The sequence below is a fragment of the Varanus komodoensis genome, unplaced genomic scaffold (assembly GCF_004798865.1).
Source record: "Varanus komodoensis strain SLA01 unplaced genomic scaffold, ASM479886v1 scaffold33, whole genome shotgun sequence".
Lineage (NCBI taxonomy): Eukaryota > Metazoa > Chordata > Lepidosauria > Squamata > Varanidae > Varanus > Varanus komodoensis.
Window position 1 is genome coordinate 7,398,519 of NW_025335817.1, and position 23,476 is coordinate 7,421,994.

Below are 23,476 nucleotides of genomic sequence, written 5' to 3' on the forward strand. Positions count from 1 at the left end.
GACACAAAAAGCAGAGAAGGTAGATTTACAATGTGAATGGGTATTCTAGCCAATGTAGCTTTTTCATCTCCCTTACAGAGTTGCAACCTTATGCCTGTCTGTTCCAAAAAACCCCCACTGAATTCAATGGAGCTTACTCCCTGGTAAAAATGTATAGCAATAGACATTGTGGTGCCCATGGCACTCATGCATCCCTTGACAAATTTCGTGGTTGTGGTGGTGGTGGTGGTGGTGGTGGTGTGTGAGAGAGAGACAGAGACAGAGAGAGACAGAGACAAACTGTCCATAAGGTGAGGCAATGTATATGATGGTGATCTAGAGTAAGAGAAAGAAAGGAATGAAAGGAATGTGTTTGGACAGGGGTCTTACAGAGGAAATAAGAAAAAGTCTTCTACAAAAAAGTTTCTGTTGGCACTGAAAACTGTGGGTTCAAAGGTTTTGCCGGTTGAGGTTCAGACTCCACTTAATCTTTCGGGCAGGTTGCATGTCCTTTGACACATATCCTGACAGCCCTTTTATGGTGGTTCCCAGGACACATTCTCCAATTTCCAAATGTGTCTACAGGCGTAAAATGTTGCCAATGATTGCAATCCTGTCTCTGCTTAATTGGGCATAAGTCCCATTGACTGCAACATGACATACTCCAAATGATCTATGTATAGGATTGCAATCTAAAACTGCTTTGAGCCTCTTATACAGAACACACAAATATGACACAAAGTTTATAGCTCCGCAGGCACCTTTGTGTGTCAGATTTAAGTAATCTGGATTACTTATCCCATAAATGCACTACCCTTTCCTGCATACAATCAGGGCTGCTACCTATCTCTCTTTGGTTTTATTTGTTTAGTTATTTGTTTCTACCCAAATTTTCAATACAAAGTACTCTGAAAGCAGCAGGGGTTTTTTTTTAGCACAAAATCAATTGACCACAGAGTCATTCATTTTTGACAAGAATTTTTCTTATCCATTTTAAAAAATGGGATAAGCATGAGAGTAAAGCTTTGTGTCTTCAAACCTTGAATTTATGAAGGAATAACCACCAAAAGCAATCCTGTAAAATTGCAAGAGATGCTTCAGAGATAAACAATTTCTTCAGAACTTTTTGATTCACTCCCTGCCCAGAGAGAAAGAGAGAGAGAGAATCACAACAAAGTCTTCTGTACTCAGTCCCAAACATACTTATTTTTAGGGCAGTTCCATTTATTTCAATGTAATGGATCCCAATAAGGTTTACTCCGGATTGTAGACATTAATAATTTAATTAGTTGCATTAGTATATCCCAATTAAATATACTTAGGATCAAACTAACAATTTCATCCTCAGTGTACACCCTAAGGGGTAAATTATATGTTTATGCATATTATCATGTATGAAGTCTCAACGCTTGTTTTAATGAAGAAAGTAAGAGGCTACAAATGTGAGAAACGGAATCTGGAACTATGCATAAAAAAAAAAAAATTCTGCTTCGAGTCTTTGTAGAAACTGTTGAAGGGAAATGGATAAGAAGTCCGCTCCCACTTCTCCACTACAAATTGCAGGTTCCTGAGGCTTCTTTTTGTTTTGAAAAGTTGGACATATAGCATGTTCTACATATAGTGCATAGCTGCCAATGTGACTCCTGTTATAAAACAATTAAGTGGGCTTATATACAAAGCAAGCTTGCTGAAGACACAAAAAAAATTAATAGGCGTTGACATCTGGCCTGTATTGATCAAATTGTCACGCTTGTGATGCAGGCAGCCCAAAGCGCAGTGCTTTCCACGTTGCCTGTGACAAGAGTGGGGAAAAACCCCAAAAGAGTCCACTGAGGGTGAACTATCAGAAGAACATTTACAGTTTATTCAGACATACAGGAAATACGAGTGGCATGTAGCCAGCCCCTGAAGCGACCACTAAGATGGAAAAGGTGCTTTTATAACCTATCAATTACATTTACAGGTGGGGGAAGGGTGGGGTATGAGATGTGAGATCACATACACAGTATGCTATAGGCACATTAGGGTAAAACAATAGTGTTGAACACAATATAAAAAGAATCATCAGGACAGGTAAACAATTAGCATATTGAAGAGTGTACTTCCAAAGGAAGATCTTTCAGGAAAGGGACATTAGCATTTTTAAGGCATATGTGGGAAGCAGGATTTGGATACAACATGACCAAGAATCCCCTCTTAAGTACAAAGCTGTTCATAAAGTGTCAGGTTTTAGCGGCCATTTTATGGCAAAACTTTTTGCTCATTTTTTTCCTGACACCTGATAGTGATGGGGCTCAAATTGCATTTGCCTGGAACCCACAAGGCAAAAACTTGGAAGTGGTAATTTAAACTATAACCTTTGTGAAAGAATCCTAATAAATTTGTGATGGAAAAGTAGGGCCAATTCCTGAATCCATTAAAATAAGCTATTTGACAAGTTTAGACCAATCTCACTGCATCATGTTTGGGAAATTATTTTTATAGCCATGAATCCAAGAACTGAACTCTGAAGACAAATTACACTTCATTAAGCCCTTTACTGTGTGTCTACAAGAATAATGGTCATTCCACAGCTGCAACCTCATATAACCCTTTTAAAATTGACCCCAAATAATTGCTCAGGTCAATCCTCATTTTCTCAACAGCAAGCAATCATTTTGTGCTCTATAACTGTAACACGCACTTTATGGGATTAAAAATTAGTCTTGATTGTTAATGTTACATTATCAGTCTTCATTGAGGAGGTTTAGGTCCCAAGTCATTTTTGGCTTCTAAAAGACTGTTTGCATAAACATAAATCTGGCACAGATCTATAATAAAGTCTGTTATTTGAACAAAATATGGGAACCAGTGCAGCTCAACTGCAATGGCTCCAAACCATTAGGTCTCCTCCAAAGTCTGGAAAGTCTCATACTTGACACTACTTGGCCTTCAGCAAATGACAGGAAATTAATAATTACCATAATAAATAAACGCAACACGTTGTCAAAACGTGCAAGTTCATAAAATGACCTAACGCCGATAAACACGCAGTTATCTCAAACTAACATTTAAGCACTGTTTCAAAAATATTAATAGATAAAGAACAGAAAAAGCATAAAGAAAAAAGGGGGATCTAATATTAAAAGAAAATCTCCACAGGCCAAACTATTTAAAGGATGATTCTAACTGCATATATTCAGAAGTAAGCCCATTGGGTTTAATGGGTCTCAGTTGTGGGTAAGCAAGTATCAGAAGGAATAGGGCTACCCTGAAAGTGATACCTTTATTTGGAACAAGTAATGTCACAAGAAAACAAGTAGGATTTAGTATGTCTCCAGGGCTCTACTTAGGTCTAGATGTTAAACAAAAACAAAACCAAAAGTTTTTGAGAGAAAGAGAAAAAGCTGGGCTTAAAAACCCCCAAGGTCTAGAGGTTATAACATTTTCCCTGTTCCCTACAGGGTTAGGACTGGGCATAAGTACTTAGGGGCACCCCTCCATCCTCTGTCACTCCCACTGCTTTGTGATCTCCATGGAAATGCTTGCTGGTTTCAGGACGATGCACTCCCGCACCCATTTATTACCCACTGCTGTCCATGGCTCTGCTTGTTCTCCACAGGTCATGCTGCCACAGGTACAGAACCCATTCCACACTCTATTCCCTAGAAGCCACAAGACTTCTAGCTCTTGCTGCACTGGATGGTTAACCTTCTCGATCCAGGCAGTCTCCTGTTTGCTTGAAAGCTCTGTGATAGATGAAGGTGTTTCTAACATGGAGGACATTATAGCTGGGTCATTGCTACTCATGACATGACCTTTCCTTGAGACAGCCCTCTCCTTAGTGGGGCTCAAACTCCTGCCTCTGACTTCCCACATCCATGCCCTATAGAGTGATTTCCTGCAGGCTGCTACTGGGAGGATATGCTGGTAATTGTCCTTGGGACATATTCTGGCCCCTTGCTGTCTGCTCCTCAAAAAAGCCTTAACCTCCCCAGCTGCATCTTGGATCCTTCTCCCAATGGAGCTGTGCATGATCTCTGCCGTGGGCACACTCTCTGCCCAGGAAGCCGTGTGGCTGCTACACTCTGCATCTTCTGCATTCCCTTTGTGTCTGTTGTGCTCATAAAATGGTCGTTCATGAGGAGCAGTGGGACATTCAAAACCCTGCCTGTGGGGATGTCTGTGCTCTGCCGGTAGTGGGTTATCGGTGGCTGAGGCTGACACTGGGGGCACCGAAGTGTCAACTTGCATGCTGCATGTCTGGTGATGCAGGGGATGTGCTGGGTGCATGCCCCTCTCATTCTGGTGCAATGTGAGTATCAGATTGCTTTGTCCATCTTAACAGCAGATGACAGGACTCTGTGTGTTGTAATTGCCTTGAGATTTCTATAATGCATCACATGTATGAAGTTTGTTAAGTAATATTTATCTAATTCAACAACATATTTTAAAAGAACTATTAAAATGCCTTAGAAATTAGAAATTGTATATCAAACTAATATTTTGTGAAATAATATTTTGCTGTTGCAATATTTTGTATCAACAATTATATGTTATGCAAACTGAAATTCAAAGTTTTTACCTTGAAAATCTGGACTTTCAGAACAGAATCCCAGAGTTGTGCAGGTTCTAGATGGTTTGGTAGTTTTGTAAGTTTCCTCAACTTGAAACCAGGAAACTTGTAATTCTAAACAGCAAAAACAAAATGCGTGCAAATAATTATCCTGCTGTTTGTTTTACAAATATCCTTATTCTGAACATGAGAAGAGTCGAAGTCAGAGCCAAGCCACATGCCACATTTAGTACAGACTTTTAAAAGCAATCTTAGGATTGACCATTTTGCTTCTGTTTAGAAAAAACAGCCAAGTGCAACCCCCTCCCAGATCAGGACTCAGGCACAACAAAGAACCTCTTCCCTCCTGCCTGCACATTATAGTTTCAGTTCAAACTGTCAATAAGAATAATATATTTTACCAAGAAAAGAAAACAGTCATATAACCATAGAAGAGTAGAGTTAGGAGGGGCCATGAAAGCCATTACCTCCAAGTCAATTTTGATCATATTTTTTAGAAGGTCTACTTAACATAATGGGCTGTTTGACCTCAAAATTACAGTAAATAACCAAGAGTGAGTGATAACGGACTCTCCTCTTATCTTGTCAAAGCTAAAAAATGATAGGGAAATGCTTTGAACTGATTGACTGGATAAACCAAACCTGCAGTCAACCAACAAGCTATTCCAGAGCAGTAGTTCTATTGCCAACTACATGACCAAATAAAGATTTTATATATTTAAATATTTCTTTTAAATCTATTTTTGAGTTAATTTTGGCCCTACTACCTGTGCTTTGACCCCCTTTTACCTCTCCAATACACTAATCAACTTTCATGCTTTATCATGGCCTTCTGTAATATATTTGGCAAAATTACCTCAACTGTTTTGAAACTTAAATCTGATGTAGCATCTGCAGCAATCTGAAATACATTTCAAAGAAACACATTGTAAAGATTTGCTAAATCCAGTGAATGATATAAGTAAACTATACTGTTCTTTTATGCTAAAAGAATTGACAGATAAAAGCATATAATGAAAAGCTACAGCAGCTGAGATAACACATCTTTATAAGACAGGGACCCTAAAGTGATAAACTACTGTGTATGAATGAGCTGCATGCCACCTCCTGCATCCTGCTTAGCTTGAACAGGGGATTGTTTGGCCTGATTGTATGCACTTAACCCAGGATTATGGTTAAGTGCATACCAACAAGCCAGGACTATGGTTAAGTGCATACAAACTGGCTAACTTTAAACCAGAATTCGTTGTTCATCTATGAATCTAGACTTGTTTGGGCAGCCTTAAACCATAATTTGGGGTCTAGAAATCATGCAAATCTATCCCCTTCCTGGCATGTTCACACACTTGAAGGGCAAGTGAATGGGCTGTGTGCACCAGCACACTGCTTGTCCGCATCATGGTTTATTATACCAGGATTTCTACATTAAAGTGACATGAAAAAAGCACTGTGAAATTTAAAAGTGAACTGCAAGCTGTAAAGAAAGTTTGTCAGTGTTTCCTATGTGATATTATAAAACCACCATCTCAACCTTGGGTCTTGATTTTCTGGTAGAAAGACAGGAAACTCTATGATGGTCAGAGAAACACACAATGTGTTTCACACGACATGGCAACCCTGCCTGCCCCCCACATGCTGTTTCCATGGTGCACAGATATTTGCCCCAACTGACCAGTCAGACATTCATGTGGTTCTCTAGGCAGAATAGTTTCTGCCCCACCCCCCAACTGCCCCATGTCCTCATGGTCTCACCATGCAGCTCTGTAGTTTCCAAGAGTAACATCTTCATCTAAAGATCTTCCTACAGTCTTCCTACTGCCTCTGTGGCACACCAGTTCTGTAAACATGCTCTAGCTCTGAAACAGCAAAACTTGCTCTGTGTAACTGCTGCTAAAGCCACCCACTTCTGCTAATTTTCAGGTAAACCAGTGAAATTGTCCCATCATTTCAGAAAAGCCATATGCTGATTCACTGAAATATATCTATATCCTAAACCCTTCTCCTCCAGGAAAGTGTTCTGTAAGGGCTAAATTCAATGTTATGAGAATGGGCCTCTGGCCATGTAGTGTAATTTTCCACACATTCCTCCCCCCTCCAACCTGCAACCCCTCCCCCATGTTTCCTGGAAGTGGCCACCAACCCACTGGAATGGATTCACAGTGTGCGCTGAGCATTGCAGAGCGGGGAATCACATTGACAGTGTTGTCTGTTCTTCAGGTAGAAGGGCATCAATACAGTGCTGAGTATTCCTGTAAGTCAATTCTATAAGCAAAGCAATTCTGTAAAATAGGACATTTCTACGGGTGGATTGGACTTATTCACCAATGAGTTAAATACCTTTATTTTTTTCTTCTTCTTTATCAAATTGGCATGTGATTCAGGAGTTGAAGCATCTTGAAAAGAATAAAGAGTGCTAAGAAGATAAAATATGGCAATTATTTGCAATTTCAGGAAACTAAGTACAAGTCCAGTGCTCTGCCCATAACTATTTACTAGCATTTTCAAAGATGCACAGTGCAGAAAACACAGACCACTACACTGTCAGAATAATAGGGCTAGATTTTTGATTGAGGTGAGGTGTCTTGTTTCAGCTTAAATTAAGTTTTTAATAGCTGGACCACAGAACCACTCTAATTACAAAATCAACATTAATGATTTTTCACAGCCGTAATTCCAAAAATTAACCGTACAGTCCTATACATATTCTTCTCAAGTTAAGTTCCATGGAGTTCAGTAGAACACACTCCCTAGCAGGTGAGCTATGATTGCAGCCTAAGGAGGCAATCCCAAGTATGTTTAGACATAAAAGTCCTGCAGTTCTCTGCATGTCCTAAGAAGCAATGCTAGCCGGGCAGTGTGGGAGTTGCTGTCTAAATAAGCACAGCATTGCCCCCAGAGAAATCAGTCCTATGGTCCCTGGAAGAGTGTCCCAAGGACCACAGAACAGTTCAGATTTCCTGCTCCAAGGCTGGAGGCAGCACTTCGATCTCAAGAAAGCAAGTCAGAAATCTGACACGCACACCCCAATTACTTGCAGCTAGCACAGAGAGACCATGCCAGCTGGCTCTCCAAGATCAGAAACTCAACCTCAGACAGGGGAGAAAAGGAAGAGACGGCAGAGACCAGGATATGGTTTGTTTTGAGCCTCCTCCATCCCCCTTCCCTTCCCTTCCCTCCCACTCTGAAGCACTTGAAAGACAGGCAGAAAAGCCCATCTAGTGAAACCTTCAAAGACTGGAGAACGGGAAGGCAAAAATCACCTCTGCTCTTCCTTCTGCTTTGGCCCAGCAGGCATAAGAATTGAAGAAGCTTCCACGTTTCAGGGCCTCTCAAGCACTGAAAGTACAATCCATAGGATTGCCCTTTGGATGTTTCTAAAATTACCTCTGGGGAAAGCAGGGGTGCTTCAAGCAACAGGTCTACCAACTGAAGTGAAACACCTCACTCTGAATTATTTTTTTTAAAATGCTCTTGCATGGTATTAGACAGAACTGATTTACTACAGGCATAATTTAATAATTATGAGATGTAAACCTGCTTTTTAAGCCTACTTTGGCCGTTAAGGAAAATATTTCCCTGCTGGTGTGAGCCAGACCACATTTTTGAGCCCAATTTTCAGATCATCATCAACTATATCAAGTAGGACACATCTGGTTTGTTTCTATGTAAGTGCCAAGTATCTCCTGGCCTCCAAACAGGGACATGAGGGGAGATTTTACTTAGAATCTCAGGCATATAAGTCAGTGGATGCAGGATTGCTTATAACTTATTGCCATCTAGATAGTAATTTTTGTCTAAATGAATCCCAGAAGCAAATGAAGTTTACACTGCTGTGTTTAAAAAACAAAGTCTAACTATATTATCATGGTGAAATTAATTTTTTACTGTTCCTAGTTCCACTGGCTTTGTTTAGTAGAGGCATATTCATGTTAACTTTTTCAATAGATTACATGGGGTTCATCCAAATCATTGAAGCACTCAAAAGCTAGACAACATTTTAAAGTGTCACACGGGTGTATATGTTAAAAATGCAGACTGAATTTGTATAATGAGGTGAGGCAAACAAGAATTAGAGAAGGCACTGGACGTGTAATTACTGTATTTCTTTCTAAGCATCACACAGGTCAGACTATTCTTTCCAGAAACTGATCATTTAAATATAAGGACATGTTTCAAAGTCCAACCGGTCCCACTAGTACAACTCATTATCCATAACATGCCATATCATTAATAACTCAATATATAAAATTACCTTGCTCTGGAATAGAAATCCCTTGGTCATCTATTTTTGCTTCTCCAGATTCTAAAGAAAACACATGCTTAGCATGCTCATGAACGTCTACTTTGCACTGATCTAGTTTCTTTCCGAAGTTGGAGATTATGTCAGTGGGCAATGGAGCATTGTCATGAAGATAATTAGTAACAGTGTCCATGGGATAGTCATTTCTTAGCTGGTTAACCAAAGGACGCGCATCCATTTCTGGCAAGTAGGGAACTCTTGGCCAATCATCCTGCAATAATAACAATTACAGAAAATCTATCAGTGCTCAGTGACATCACACAATTAATGTTACTTATATATCCTTGCATATCTAGGTTCTATGGATGGGACCAACCAGTCAAAATTTTCCACTTGTAAATCCAGTTATTTCAGTGTCAGATATTTAACAGTGTGTATTTAATTTTGCCTCTGAAATAAATTTAATTTACAAATACACAGCATTTTTGCAAGGTTGTGCCCATACAGTTCTGGGGATTTCCCACAATGATATGTGAAAGCCTCTCTACATTGTGGTTTAGTTTTGTTGTTATGCTCCTTGAATACCAGGTATAGAAAGGTGGAACACCAATGGCAATTAGAAATAAATTGAAAACACACTAGACCATCGCCTCTTCTTCAACATGCCCAAATTTTGATTTCAACAAATTCTGTCACAGGTACACAATCCTAGATATAAGTAATGCATTTATCCCATCCTTCCTCTGCGATTCAGGATATCCAATTTTATTGCCAGAACAAACCTAGAAGGTCATTTGGAAGAAAGTGACCCAAGGCCACCAAATGAGCTTTGCAGCTGAGGGAGGGGGTTGCACTTGGATTCTCCTTCTCCTTCCAGTCTAGCATTCTACTTGCTACATCATACTGACCTTGATTCTGTTAAGCACTGGTAAAATCAGCTGAAGTCTAAAGCACTGAGATCACTTATACTTGCAAATTACAGAAGGGCAACAGCTTGCAGGTTGCCTCAAAAACATATTAAAATGTATAACAACAACAGAATGCCTTTTCAAAGAATGTTTTCCAATTCTGCATTGTGCTTAAATTTCATAAGCTTGAATGTTTGAAACATGGCCCTTATTTACAAAGTTTACACTCTCAAGGTCTCTGTTTGCTTCATTCCCCCCTTCCCCACCACAAGAACATGCATGAATGTGGGCATTTTTAAAATGTACATACCAACTTCTGAGAGAGTAAAAAATCTTCAAATGTACAGGGAGGCTCTGCCAATTTCTATAAATAGAAAAAGATAACATTAGGTAAAAAAATAAATTAAAATAAAATGGTGGTGTCATTAGATTTGCATTTCATGAAACAAGTGCTCAATATTCGAAACTGTACTGATCTCCAGATGGGATTTGGATAGTCTCCTAAAGTAAAAAATATTGGGTTTCTAAATGCTACTTGGCAACAAATCCCTTTAGAAGCATTTTCTCAAGTTTAATTCTTGGGAACTGTGTGGTTAATGGGGCAGGCTAAAATTCCAATCAATAGCAAATATTTTCTTCCACACTTGCTGCAGAGGCAACATTAGGGAACGACCTACTAGAGCTGGAGCTCTGAACCTTTTATTTAGAACCCTTAAGCTCTGGGCAGTACCTCTGTCCCACCACCTGCTTTCCCAGGGGCACTTGCTGACATAAAGGGGCAGGGGCCCAGACAATTTCTTTTGCATCTGATCCTCCTGGATTAGCTGGCTTTTTGTCCAGTTGTACTTCACCCACTGCTACCCATCTCTTTCAATCATTTGCTTTAGATTTTTTCCCTTAAATCAAATGTGTTCCTGTCACTTTACATCCCTTTTGTAAAATAGTGCTTTCCTGAGAGGACATGGCCATGTAACTGTACACATAAGCGACTTCAGAGGATATGTACATTAGCATATTTATTATATTTATTTCTTAAAAGCTTTTCTACCCTGTCCCCCACTAGCGTCTCAGGGAAGTAAGCTTGTGCACAATTTGTGCAGTGAGCCCGAGCCCCAGATTAGCCAGCACCAACCCTAATGCTTTACTCAAAATTCTGCACCAAAACACATATCTGGGGGACGTGCCCCAATAGCAGCTTATTCATATCTGGTAGTACCTCATAACATTAAACTGAAAATGGGCAAATCATAGAATCATAGAACAGCAGAGTTGGAAGGGGCCATGAAGGCCATCGGGTCCAACCCCCAGCTGTTGCAGGACACCATGTTACACCATCCTACTCAGATGGCTGTCCTGTTTCTTTTGGAATGTCTTGTGTGGGAGAGCCCACCACCTCGCTAGGCACCTGGTCCACTGTCTTATTGCTCTGAACTTTTCCTGGTATCTAGCCTTGATTATTTCTTGTCCTGCACTCTGGTAACAGCAAGAAGAGATCTTGACCTTCCTCTTTGTGACAGTCTTTGAGGCACTCCTAGAGGGATACAATGTCTCCTCTTCTCAATGCTGAACATGCCCAGTTCTCTCAGTTTCTCCTCATAGAGCAGTGTTTCCAAACTCTGTATCATTTTTGTAGCCCTCCTCTGAACTCTTTAATTTTTCTGCATCTTAAATCTTAGTGCGCAGAACTGGACACAGGATTCCAGATGAGATCTGACTAATGAGGAGTATAGAGGAACTACTACTTCTCATGTTTTGGAACTGATACGTCTATTAATGCATCCCAAAATAGCATCTGCTCATTTTATAGCTGCACCATGTTATTGGCTCATATTTAGCCTGTCATTCACAAGAACTCCAAGGTTTTTATCTTTTTCAGCTCTGTTGAGCCACGTATTCTCGATCTTGTATCAATTCATTTGGATTATTTTTCCTAGGTGGAGGACTTAGAATTTGTCCTCAGTGAATCTCATTCTGTTGCTTTCAGCCCACCGTTCAAGTTTATCAAAATCACCCAGTGTGTTTTGTCTGCAAATCTGGTTATCTTTCCTTGTATTTCCTTATCTAAATATCCTTGAGATCAGCGAGAGACCCTTCTCCGGGAACCCTCCATGAAGGATATGAGGGTAAGTACTCGGAGGAGGGCTTTCTCTGCTGTGGTGCCCGATCTATGGAATGCGCTCCCCAGAGAGGTCCGCCTGGCGCCGTTGTTATTTGCTTTTTATTTAAATGTCATTTTAATTGCTAATATTATTTATTTATTTTACATCTTTGGCCAGGACGTCTCCAATTATATTGTTTTTATATTGTTATTATTTATTGTTGTGAGCTGCCCCGAGGCTTCAACAAATGGGGAGGCATAGCAGCTTTCTAAATAAATAAATAAGCTGTTGAAGAGCACTGGGTCTAGGACTGAATGCTGTGGCACCCCACTAGTTACCTCCCTCCAGTTTGAGAAGGTGCTATTGATAAGCACTCTTTGTGCCTGATTAGCTGCCAATTTTGGAACCACCTGTTTTTCTACCTAGTCCGCTTTTTGCTAATTTGCTTATCAGAATGTCATGGGGAACTATGTTGAAAGTAGATTATGTCCACTGTATTTCCTCTATCTGTCTGCGAGGTTACCCAACTATGCTGGGTAGGGCATTTTGGTAGCTTCAGCCTTCTTTTGTCAAAACTTGTACACGCTCAATCCCTTAATTAAGGGATGAATAACAAGGCATAGATTAGCAATATTGTTCAATGAGGTTTAGTCCAAAGTAGGCATGGGTTGGTTAGCAACAAACTTCTATGCATGTTTACTTAGTTCAGAGAGCTCTGGTCCTAAATAAGTGAATAGGGACACTTACACAGAAGCAAGCCCTACTGAATACACTGGCACTTTGGAATATTTTTCTCTCTTTGCATTTTTCTTTCTATGCCTATTTCGACAGAAAAACACACTGAAACTAGAAGTTGCAGAACGTCTGTCCTCCGTGAACAAACAGCCCTGCACCCTTGCTTGGCTGGCGCCCTGCCTGGCAACCACGAAGAACTGCATTCCAGGCGGCTGAACAGTTCACCCAGGCTCGCAACCACAAGGCCTCAGCCGCCCTAATTCAAACAGAGCCTTATATTAAACCCCCACCCTTGTGGGCGGCCGACTGCCCGGTACGACAGACATGGAGCGCTTCTCCTGCCCCTTCCTTCGCGGTCAGCGGCCCTCTCTGCTCCCCATCGCCAGCCGGGAACCAGCGCCAGCGTTGCGCAGCAGAGGCCGCGGCGGCAGCACTTCCGCCAAGCCCGCGCCGACGTTGCTAGGCAGCCTTCGCAACCGCTCCCCGTTGCGTATGGTCCCGTCGTCCGGTCCTTCCGGCCCTCCCCGCCAGGCCCGCCACTTGAGTTCCGGCTCGCAACAGGGACGGCGGCCGCACTTATGCTCGCGTCCCCTTTGCGGCGCGCGGGGAGGAGCTGCTGCAAGGTGCAGGCCGCCGACGACCGTCTGTTCCTAGGGCGGAGGCGGCTGCGATTGATCCCCACCGCTGCGGGAGCGCTGCTGGGCATTGCCCTAACAAACGTAGGTTGCTTTCCCTTGCGCATGGGAAAATGGTGCTGCCTGTGTAGTCGCCGCTCCTGGGACTCGGGGACAAGCGTGCAGAGGCAGCGAAGATGCTTGGGGTAGCGTTCTCTCCTCCCAGGGACTGCTTTTCGCCCCAGTCTGTCCCTGCCGTAGTTTAAGGGTGCAATCCTGTGTATGTTTAGGTAGACTGAAGTCCTGCAACTCTCAGCATGACTGGCTGAGGGACGCTGTGAGCTGTAGGACTTTGGTCTCTCTATGTCCAAGCATGCATAGGATCGTGTTCTTAATAATACATTTTTTTCTCCCGTTCTCTTCGGAGCAGGTTCTAAGCACACCAGCACGATGAACTCGTAAAATGCAAGGCAGGTTCACCCAGAAATAAATCCCACTGTGTTCGTCGAGTTTCGAAAGTGCATAGGATTGCAGCCTGAAAAATGGCAGAGCAATGTGAAGTATGTAAACTTGGAAGGTAGTCCCTCTGGTTTCAGCAGGCCACATGTCCTTGGGTCTCAAATAGCCTGTCCAGCAGGACTTACTTAAAGGAACCGCACAAAGGATCAGGGCCTCAGGGCTCAGAAGTAGAAGCAAGGGTGTATGTTCAGAAATGAGCACTGAAGTGGCCACTGATTTTCAAACTGCAGGAACCCAGTAGATCAGATGTCTACATTTTTGTTCTTACGAAACTAAATAAAAACCTGCAGCCACTTCCAAATGCAGAAACATTTGCTTAATTAACAGCCAGTTGAACCTTTTCAACCTGGTACTCTCCTGATGTTATGCACTTAGCATCCCATAATCCTCATCCAGCCTGGCCAGTGTTCAAGGTTGAAACATCCAGGTAGTTTAATAGTTCGAGTGCAGCAAAGAACTTTTATCTCCCTAGTCCTAGAGTGACACTAATCCGTATAGGATAGGGCTTGAGTGGTGTTGAAATTGGCAGTAAAAATAAGCTTGGCTGCGGATCAGTTGTGGGTGGGGGCAAGGACAGTGAACTTAGAATCTATCACCTTTGCCCCACAAATCAACCAAGAATTCTCAATGTAACAATGAGTGGAGTAGTCTGGAGCAGTGATTTGTGTGTGTAATTGACAGTTGGAATGAGACTGCCAGTCATACAAGATGTGCCTTTATCTCATATTGAAAACGCACTTGATATTTCTTATATTTACAAGAGATTATGGAGTATCTCCCTTCCTGTGTCAGCAAAATTTTTTCCACTGGGGTCAATGGCTGCTCTTTGGAGCTGTGCATTATGCTGTCATGAGGCTTTACAGAAAAATGCACTGATCTTTAAACTGGGAATGAATTGCAAATTAAATTACTTGCTGCTTGCTAAGGAATCTGCATGGTTGGAAGATTTTGTCCAAATCTGAGAAGCTTTCTTTGCCTACCTCCCAAGCTTTCCAGAGTAAACGTTCTCAAAATTTTCCTGTTCAGGGAAGGAAGAGCCAACCTTACAAATGAGAAATGAAGCCTATTGCTTAAATAATAGCCAATAACATCTTGCCAGGGCTGTGCTCACCAGCCGAGAATACTGACAGTCTCAAGCTTTTGTTAACATTTTCTTCTCTTCGATAAGTTTCTCTACTACATGTTATTCACAGAAAGTTGGCAAAGTGAATTAAGTAAATTAGCAACTTGTTTCATGGTTAGTGTTTGCAAATCAAATGACAATTGCTTGAGTTTTCCAAAGCTGATTTTTTTTTTCCTTTTGGCCACTCAAGTTAAATGCACTTTCATGTATTTGCTTACTTTCAAATAAGGCACACCAAAGCTGAATCTGACTTTGGCATATCCAATCTGCACTTAGTAAATACGTTCATCTAGTTAAATAAACATTTGTGCAAAAGTTGCTGTGCTTGGAAAGATACGTTTCAGAATTAAAGTTTCTGAAAAAAGCAGCATTGTAAACAGGAATTCAAAATGGCCCTTTACTGAAATTAATTTAAATTAAATCTTTAAATTAATTTAAATTTGAGATGGATCCAGACAAACGTGTGTCTGATGGGGCTGGTGGAAGCTGACTTTCTTGTTTTTTCTTACTTTTGCTTTTGGAAGTTGCCTTTGATCCAGTTGTCAGGAACCACTCACCACCACAAACACACACACTTGGATCTTTTTCAGGTTCTACTAGGTGAGGAACTAGGTGTTTAACTCAGCTCCCCTATTTCATGATGCTTGGCTATGATTATGTCCAACACATCAGGCCTTGTTCTCTAATTAGAAGAGGGTTTGTCTGCAAATCCATTCTTTTAAAACTTTATGATTTTTCTTTCTTTAACAGATCCAAAGGTATTGTTTGAACATGTCACAGGTAAATTTAAAGACTTTAAAAGAAAACCGGGAAAGCCACCAGGGAATAAAAAGGAATTCTGAAAGTCTGAAAAGTCTAGACTCACAGACTACATCTGAGTCTCACGAGGACACCCCACTTGAAAACTTGCATCTAGCGTCTCAGGCTGTTCTTGAAAGAGCTCAAAAGCAAGGGAGATCAAAATGCCCCAAATGTAATAGTTCAAGGATGTTCTATTGTTACACTTGCTATGTTCCAGTTGAAACGGTCCCTACCAAAGAAATTCCAGTTGTGAAGGTTAGTGCACGATATACCTTATTTCCAGTCACTGTTGTCAATTTTAACAATTATAATTCACAATTACTATAATTCATGAACTTTGTCTAGTTTTGGAATTCCTGAATTAAAATAGAGGAAAGATCAAATTAAAATAAATCTGTATGGAATATTGTGCTAATTTTCCAAGATCTAGAACTTTTGGAAATATTTTAAATCTTCTCATAGAATATAGTCAAATATCAGGATATAAAATTGATAGAACTAAATCAGCATGGTTAGAATTTAACTTGTGAGACACAGTAAAAAGATTAAATGACAAGGAAATATTCAGTTCCCTAGAGGAGAACCCCATATAATATTTTGGGATTTGCATTACTCATGAGTTGGAACAGATAATATTCATTTATTTATTTACTTAGTTATTTACACTATGCTAAATAATTATCTTATGAATGAGAACTGGTAAGATGAAAGCTGCTAAACAGTTTTTGAAAGGTAAAGCATGATCAAGTAATCTTGATCAAGAATTTTGTTTCTTTTGTTAAATATTCCTTTGTAAGTGAGTAATGTGATAATTATGAAATAGGGAAAAATCCATCACTTATGGGCAGGAAAAAAGGGGGATTAGGGCCAAAACTAATTAGTCATCACCAGGTGGTGGAGGAGTGTGCCCTTGTAGAAAGTGATACTATCAAACAGCTGTCCAGCATCATCGGAGGAGCCAGGTTAAAAATGATAATGTATTTTGGGAGCACCTTTGCCCATACATCCACCTTACCAGCTAAGATCCTCTGGGGATAATCTTCTGAAGTCTGCTTCTGTGAGATTAGTGTCAGCTGTCTCAACTATGGAAGGATCTGCTAGGAGAGATGCATCTGATTTCCCAATTTCCCACCTTTAAGAGGGAGTTAAAGACATTTATCTTCTGACAGGCCTTTCCAGAATAGTTTTTATGTCAGTTTATTTAATATATTGTCATAGTCAACATTACTCGCTCTGGTTTTAAATTCTTTAAACCGTGCAGAGCCTATGGGAATGGGACAGTATATAAATATTAAGTATGTAAGTATACTTATATAAGTATATAAGTAAATTGTAAGTATAGAAATATTAAGATTTTTTAAAAGTGTTTTGGAACAAGAAAACCTCACTGGTTTTGTAGTAAGGAAGACTTAGCCATTATTAAAACAAACCCATGTATTAGGACTTTTGTTTTGGTTTGGGAAAAGTTTATGAGCAGGTTAATGCCAGTTTATCATCCTTTACTGCTATTATTATTATTATTATTATTATAACATTTCTATTGATATAACATTTCTATTATTGAGTATAGCAAAGATGTAGATATAACAGGTTTATTCAGAAATAAGAAATTCCAGGAGGAGACAGGATTGATAGGATTTAGGAAGGTATTGATGAGTTGATTAATTAACTTTTATCAAGTTTAACAAGAATAGGAGCAAACCCATCTCTCATTTCTTCAGTTCTTGAAAGTGAGAAATACCATGACTTTCTGAAAACAGCTCCTAGTGGCTTGGCTCTGTCCACCTACTACAATGACTAGTATTTCAAGTATACTGGCAGAAATTGTCCTGCATGTTTACAGAGTTTAAGCAGACTTGCAGAGAAAAGTAGTGAATGTTAACACACGCACACCAACGGCAATGGATTCAAAATGCATGTATCTTGAACTGTGGTTATCTGTATCCACATACAAAAATCAAGCAGGTTACACATTTTTAACGCCTGGAATGAAAGTGCTGTTTCTCTGTGTGTGCTGTGCTCTTCTTTTGTTGCAGCTTCCCTTGAAGATTGACATCATTAAACATCCCAATGAAACAGATGGCAAAAGCACAGCTGTACATGCCAAGCTACTGGCCTCTGAAGATGTCACAATCTATACATATCCTTGTATTCCAGACTATGAAGAGATGAAACATGAAGTAAGAGGTTTTCTAGAATTGGTACAGTGAGGGATACATAGGCTTTTAGCTTCTCCCTTTCCCCCTTCTTGCTCTATGGGAAACACATGGTCATTCCAATGTTCTGCATTCCCTCAAAGAGAATTTTGGCGTTTATCTTGTATTCAGGATCACTGTTGCACTGGCTGCTTGAGACAAGTTCAACCTGTTCTGATCTGCTGAGTTCAACAGTATTGATTATGCTTCTCTTAGGGGGCAGTTAATGCAGTCTCTAGTCTGGAACACCATGTGTAATAAATGAAGCATGCCTCAGTGTCTATATGGGTCTACAGTCTTCTCTTGGCTCACATTCTCCTTCTGTCCTTTTTAAAGAATTGGAAAACCGCTGGTATCACGCATTTCCACACATCACATGTTAATGATGTGCATGCTCCCATCATGATCCTGTACTGGCTCATGAGCATTACAGTATTTTCAGGGGGCTGGTCCTCTAATAAACAATAGTCCTTGTAACACCGCCCTTCGATCAGCACCATGCTTTGCAAGCTCTGTAGAAATAAGCATTATACAAGAACAAATGCTCGCTCCTACAAAGCTTCAAGCAGAAAAAGGTGCACAATCCCACTGTTATACCGTACTGCCCTTATACAAATCTGTGGTACAGCTGCATTTAGAATACTGTGTACAGTTTTAGTCACCACACCTAAAAAAAGGTTATTGTAGAGGTGGAAAAGTGCAGAAAAGAGCAATCAGAAACATCAAGGGGCTGGAACAACTACCTTATAAGGAAAAGTAACTACAGCCGGAATTGCTTCGCTTAGAAAAACAATGAACGAGGGAAGACATGAAAGGGGTGTACAAAATTTCATGGGTGAAGAAAAAGTAGATAGGGAGATAAGTTGTCTTTCTCTCCCATAATACTTGAACCTGGGGCCATCCCATGAAGTTGATTGGTGGGAGTGTCAAGACAGATGAAAAGGAGTCTTTCTCACAGCATATAGTTCAACTGTGGAACTCAGTTCCGCAAGGTGAAGTAATGACTGCCAATCTGGGTGGTTTTAAAGGAGATTGGACAAAGTCATGCAGGAGAAAGCCATCAATGGCTACTAGTCCTGATGGCTATATACCACCTCCAGGATCAAAGGCAGTATGCCCATGTACCCCAGTTGCTGGGAAGCATGGGTGGAAGGATGCTTAGACACTCATGTCCAGCTGTACGTTTCCCTTGACAAGCTGGTTTGCATTTGCTAGGTGACCTTCAGCAAGCTCAGCCTTAGAATCCCCATAGGTAAGATGAGTGATAATAATAAAGAGCATTTTAACATGGATTACAACTAGATAATGCATGTGAAGTGTTTTGAACACTTGGATTTGAATTATACAAATATTAAGGCATTTTTATCTAAGGTATTTCAGAAAGTCCTATATATTATCTCAATGATCCTTACAATAGCCCTTTCCAAGGCAGGCCAGTATTACAATTCACATTATGTTGAGAGGATGGGACTGGGATCTGCAGCCTCGCAGGCCAGGCACATGCCGAAGGCTGTAAACAACCCGGAGTGGCGGTTTGCCTGAGCAGCAATCGTGACCTCAGCTTGATGCTCGTTCACCATCACAACACTTGAAAATTAGAACCATATTTACAGAGATCTCTGTTTTGCTCTAGATTGCACTTATCTTTCCTGGGCCTAATTCCGTTTTAATCAATGACATGCCCCGCTCTTGGCAACGCAAACATAAGGAGGATGTCTGTGGTGACAAGGATGAGTCATCAGCAGAACCAGCCCTCAAGTGTGTGAAAACTGAGTCGGCCAATGACAGTGCTTTGGGTGAGCCCCAAGTGCACAGCAGGAGCAAAGATGCCGTGCTGAAGAAAATCGTATTTATTGACAGTACCTGGAATCAAACGAACAAAATAATCACAGATGAGCGACTCCAAGGTATGTTAATAATAAATTATAATAAGGGCATGCAGCACTGGTCCTGCTGAACAGTCCAGAAGAAGCACTAATGTAGGAGGCGATCCTCAACATGAACAGAGTTTGGCCGTGCCTTAGGCGTGCACATAAGAACCCAGTACTGTCTGTGCTCATGTGCTTGTTCTCCATTCGCTTCTCACTGAGGGGCAAATGTATGAGCATCCAGCAGCTTATCCCTGTGCATGGTTCTAGTCACACCTAAATGCTTTGTTGTGCGCATGTATTTCTAGGCTAAAGCTGCACCACTGTTGTGTGCACAAAATAAGAACACTGTTGTGGAATTGCCTGAGCAAGGGATCCTGGCCTTTACTGGTACACTGTTTTTTCCAAGTTATGAAACACTGCATACTTCTGCAAATCATCCGGCATCTTCCTCTTTGTAAAAGCAGCAATATAACAAAAGCTGTCTTCCGTACGCTAAAACAAGGCCAAGCAAAAATTAGTCTCTATCACAGACTTGTGGACAATGCTGCCTGGCTACTTTCTCCTTTCTGAGCAGAAAAGATTTGTCCCAAACGTACCAAGCACCGGCAGTGATGACCAGCACCCAGTCTGAACCGTCTTTCTTCCTCTGTGAGGTAGCTCTGGGTGGGTCCTCAACAAGAGCAGAAATGCCTGTGTTCCTTTTCCTTAATTACAGCCATCCTCTGTGACCTTCCACAACCAGGATTGAACTGCACCAGGAGACATGCACAGTCCAAAATGTCTTTCTTACCCTTCTCACAGTCTTGCCTAGAAGGCATCAATAAGCAAGCATTTTGCAGAAAAAAAGATAAGGGATTATCACACAGATTCCAAGTAGAATATAAACAGCTGTGGACAGATACGTATGCAGGTGTCTTCATCAGGCACATTCTTTGTTGGGATGGTTGGAGACCATGTATTATCAGTGCGTTACCAATAAATTTAAAAGCATACATATTTTGCTTTGTTTCCTTCCCTGTGCAGGATTGCTGCAAATTGAACTGAAATCAAGGAAAACCTGCTTTTGGCGTCATCAGAAAGGAAAGCCTGATACTTACCTCTCTACTATTGAAGCAATTTATTATTTTTTAGTAGACTATCACAAGGCATTCTTAGAAGAAAAATATGAAGGACAATATGACAATCTGCTTTTCTTCTTTTCATTTATGTACAGATTGATAAAAAATGCCAAATGTTCTATAGGAAAAGATTAAGACATCTTTCATCTCAATCACAAAAATTTCTACCACTCAAATATTAATGATGGTCCATTGAACTCTGTGTTTTAAAGCTTGTTACTAAAGTTTTGAGCAACACAATTGTACAGTTGCCTAGAATATTTGAAAGAATAGTAAAAGTTTCTGTCCCTTGAACATAGGCCTGAATTCAGACAAATTCTGATATGACTTCAATGAACTGTTTTGGAAGTGTTGCCTGAAACAAAAATGTGCCTTTGCTTCTAAATAGAAATGTTTTCCAATTGTAATTATAGTCAAAATGCCAACATGGAATCTCTTAAACATAATAAAACTTAGTTCGCTGCATAGGAATGTGATTTTGATAATCAAATATGACTTTACCCTGGTGATGTCACTGCTTACTAAAAATGATTAGAACAGTATTTCGGTGGAAAAAAATATCTAGGCTAATGTATTTAGTACAATGCCAATGGTTAATATGGCTAGGTCTAAAGCTGTAAAATTGCTTAAGGAATAATTAAATAGTGTTCTTATAATGTTGGTTTCTGTACCCATTTTGGTTTGATAATTTGGATATTGCTGAACAAAAGTATGCTTCTGAATTCTGAAATAATGCTACTTTTTGCAAGATAAAAGTCAGGTTTAAATATACAGAAATATTTGTGTATCTTGTACCTATTCTTTTGGCACAGCTGGACCTGTTAAATGAAGGGAATTACATACTCTGTATAGTTTGTAGAGCCCCCATTATTATTGGGGAAGGAATGTAATTTTTGACATCTGTGACCAATACCCTAAAATTGCAATGCACTTTGTTGTTTGTATCAATGCATCTGTGCTTATTTTCAAACTTCTGTATATCAAGAGATCATGTAAATTTGGGATACACACCATTTCATATAGGGGAAGGTGGGGCTATTCTTCGCAATCTAATAATGAACATTTCTTTGAAGATACGCCAAATTCACAATTGCCAAAGGACCACCTGTGCTTTTCTTTGAATCTTTGGAAGAACTTATTTAATATCAGTACCTGCTGTAGTTATAAGACACACACTCTGATTATATTAACAGGCATTAACTCTGGTAGATGCTCTCACCTTAGCTAGAAGAGCAGTTAGAGTCCTAGCCTTAGAAACATGCTGTAAGGGCCACACCTTTCCACTGCTTTTGCAGTGCACCAGCTTTGGCTTCAAGAGCAAAAGACCATTCCCAGAGCTGGCATCTAGTAAGTGTTCCAGGGGGAGAGGATTGGGGAGAAAGGAGGCACTGCCAGGATCCATTGGGGCACAGCCTGTTCTTGCAAGACAGGACACTGTCTATGTCTTTTGCAGGGCTGAAGAAGCTTGGAAGCAACTTCCCCTCAGCACTCCTTCCACTCTTGATAGGATGCCCATAAACCAGTTTGGAGAGTGAGGACCAGCCACGTCGGATGGCACTGTTACACATTTAATTTCTTACTGAGAATTTGATAGAACTATTTGAGGCTATATACCGGATGCTTAGCTGCTTGCTGTGCTACAGGAGTCACTTGTTCTAATAAGGCTTGCATTAAGCTTCATGCCAACATCTTTAAAACGGATGCATTTCTGTTTTACCAACTTTTGATAAACCAGTTCCTATTGAAACTTGCAGGACTACGTCAGCTGCTAAGGACAGCCTTGTTATCTATTTGGTATTCTATTGGCAAGAGGATCCAGCTGGATGGCTTTGGGAAGGCACCAGCTCTCCCATTTTTGCCTTCAACACCAGGTGCTTTTCTCTACATGGAGATTCCATTTAGCTGTCTTCACTTATAGCTGTCAATATCTTCCCTGACCTCTAATCTATGTTTTAAAACATCTAAGCTGCTGCCACTCTTCACAGTAGGATCTGGCAGTGAATTCTTTAAGTTAATTATGCATTGTGTAAAGCAGAGTCTTCCTTCTTTCTCTCTTTCTCTATCTTATGTCTACACTCAGTCATTTTTGCCTGAATATCATGTAGTACAAGAAGGAGAAGAACATACATAAATGAATCCTTATGCATTTTGTACATTTTATGATCTGAACATGTGCAGAGCTGACCAGTTGGTCCTTTTTAGCACATTCATCTAATTGAAATGCAACACAACACAGAGTTCAGAAGTTCAAGGCAGAGTAACCCTGAATTTTTCCAACTTGTAAATCATAGTTGTAATACTGTGAAATGTAGTGCCAATAAAGGCTCGCTGGATTGTGGCCCACGTTGCTTGAATTGCTGATGTTACTAAGCATTAACGTTTTTACAACAAGACATATCTTTAGCAGTTATCTCCCTAATAAACAGCAACACCAAATGTTTTCATGGTCTTTGGGTTTTTTTTTTTTTAATTGCTGCTAGGAAAAGGGCATCTTGGCTTAGTACAATGATTCATACAATTTCCCATGTATGGATTTTGCTAGGCTTCCTGACATTTTCTACTTTTCGTGTGTGGGTACTCAAGGACTCCTTTGAACTTTTCTTAGGAAAATCTAAAGCAACTTTTAAAAAGATCATTGGGCCATAATTGAAAAGGGAAAGCATCCACCCACTGGAAATGCACACAAAAGCAACCCCCTGACCTAATGTATTACAACAAT

The 23,476-nt window shown here is 40.4% G+C and overlaps 2 protein-coding genes across 2 annotated transcripts; one reads left to right on the forward strand and one right to left on the reverse strand.

Moving 5' to 3' along the window:
• Window positions 1-1,012: 1,012 nt before the first annotated feature.
• Window positions 1,013-12,864, reverse strand: FAM227B (family with sequence similarity 227 member B). The gene is made up of 7 exons (XM_044438543.1): window positions 12,807-12,864; window positions 9,993-10,046; window positions 8,787-9,045; window positions 6,872-6,927; window positions 5,391-5,435; window positions 4,544-4,648; window positions 1,013-1,117 (listed from the first exon to the last, which is right to left on the reverse strand). Exons 1-7 carry the CDS (start codon window positions 12,840-12,842, stop codon window positions 1,013-1,015), a joined length of 660 nt encoding a protein of 219 aa, XP_044294478.1. The 5' UTR covers window positions 12,843-12,864.
• A 209-nt stretch (window positions 12,865-13,073) lies between these two features.
• On the forward strand, window positions 13,074-23,095 carry DTWD1 (DTW domain containing 1). Its single transcript, XM_044438591.1, has 5 exons — window positions 13,074-13,235; window positions 15,523-15,828; window positions 17,610-17,753; window positions 19,402-19,675; window positions 20,663-23,095. Exons 1-5 carry the CDS (start codon window positions 13,095-13,097, stop codon window positions 20,890-20,892), a joined length of 1,095 nt encoding a protein of 364 aa, XP_044294526.1. The 5' UTR covers window positions 13,074-13,094; the 3' UTR covers window positions 20,893-23,095.
• Window positions 23,096-23,476: the final 381 nt, after the last annotated feature.

Coding starts and splice junctions, on each gene's coding strand:
- FAM227B (XM_044438543.1), bottom strand. CDS start 12,842: ATGTCTGTCGTACCGGGCAGTCGGCCGCCCACAAGG. Junction 10,047..12,806: donor GCAGTCGGCCGCCCACAAGG/GTGGGGGTTTAA, acceptor TTCTATTTATAG/AAATTGGCAGAGCCTCCCTG. Junction 6,928..8,786: donor GATTTCTATTCCAGAGCAAG/GTAATTTTATAT, acceptor ATTCTTTTCAAG/ATGCTTCAACTCCTGAATCA.
- DTWD1 (XM_044438591.1), top strand. CDS start 13,095: ATGCTCGCGTCCCCTTTGCGGCGCGCGGGGAGGAGCTGCTGCAAGGTG. Junction 13,236..15,522: donor TGGGCATTGCCCTAACAAAC/GTAGGTTGCTTT, acceptor TTTCTTTAACAG/ATCCAAAGGTATTGTTTGAA. Junction 19,676..20,662: donor CACAGATGAGCGACTCCAAG/GTATGTTAATAA, acceptor TTCCCTGTGCAG/GATTGCTGCAAATTGAACTG.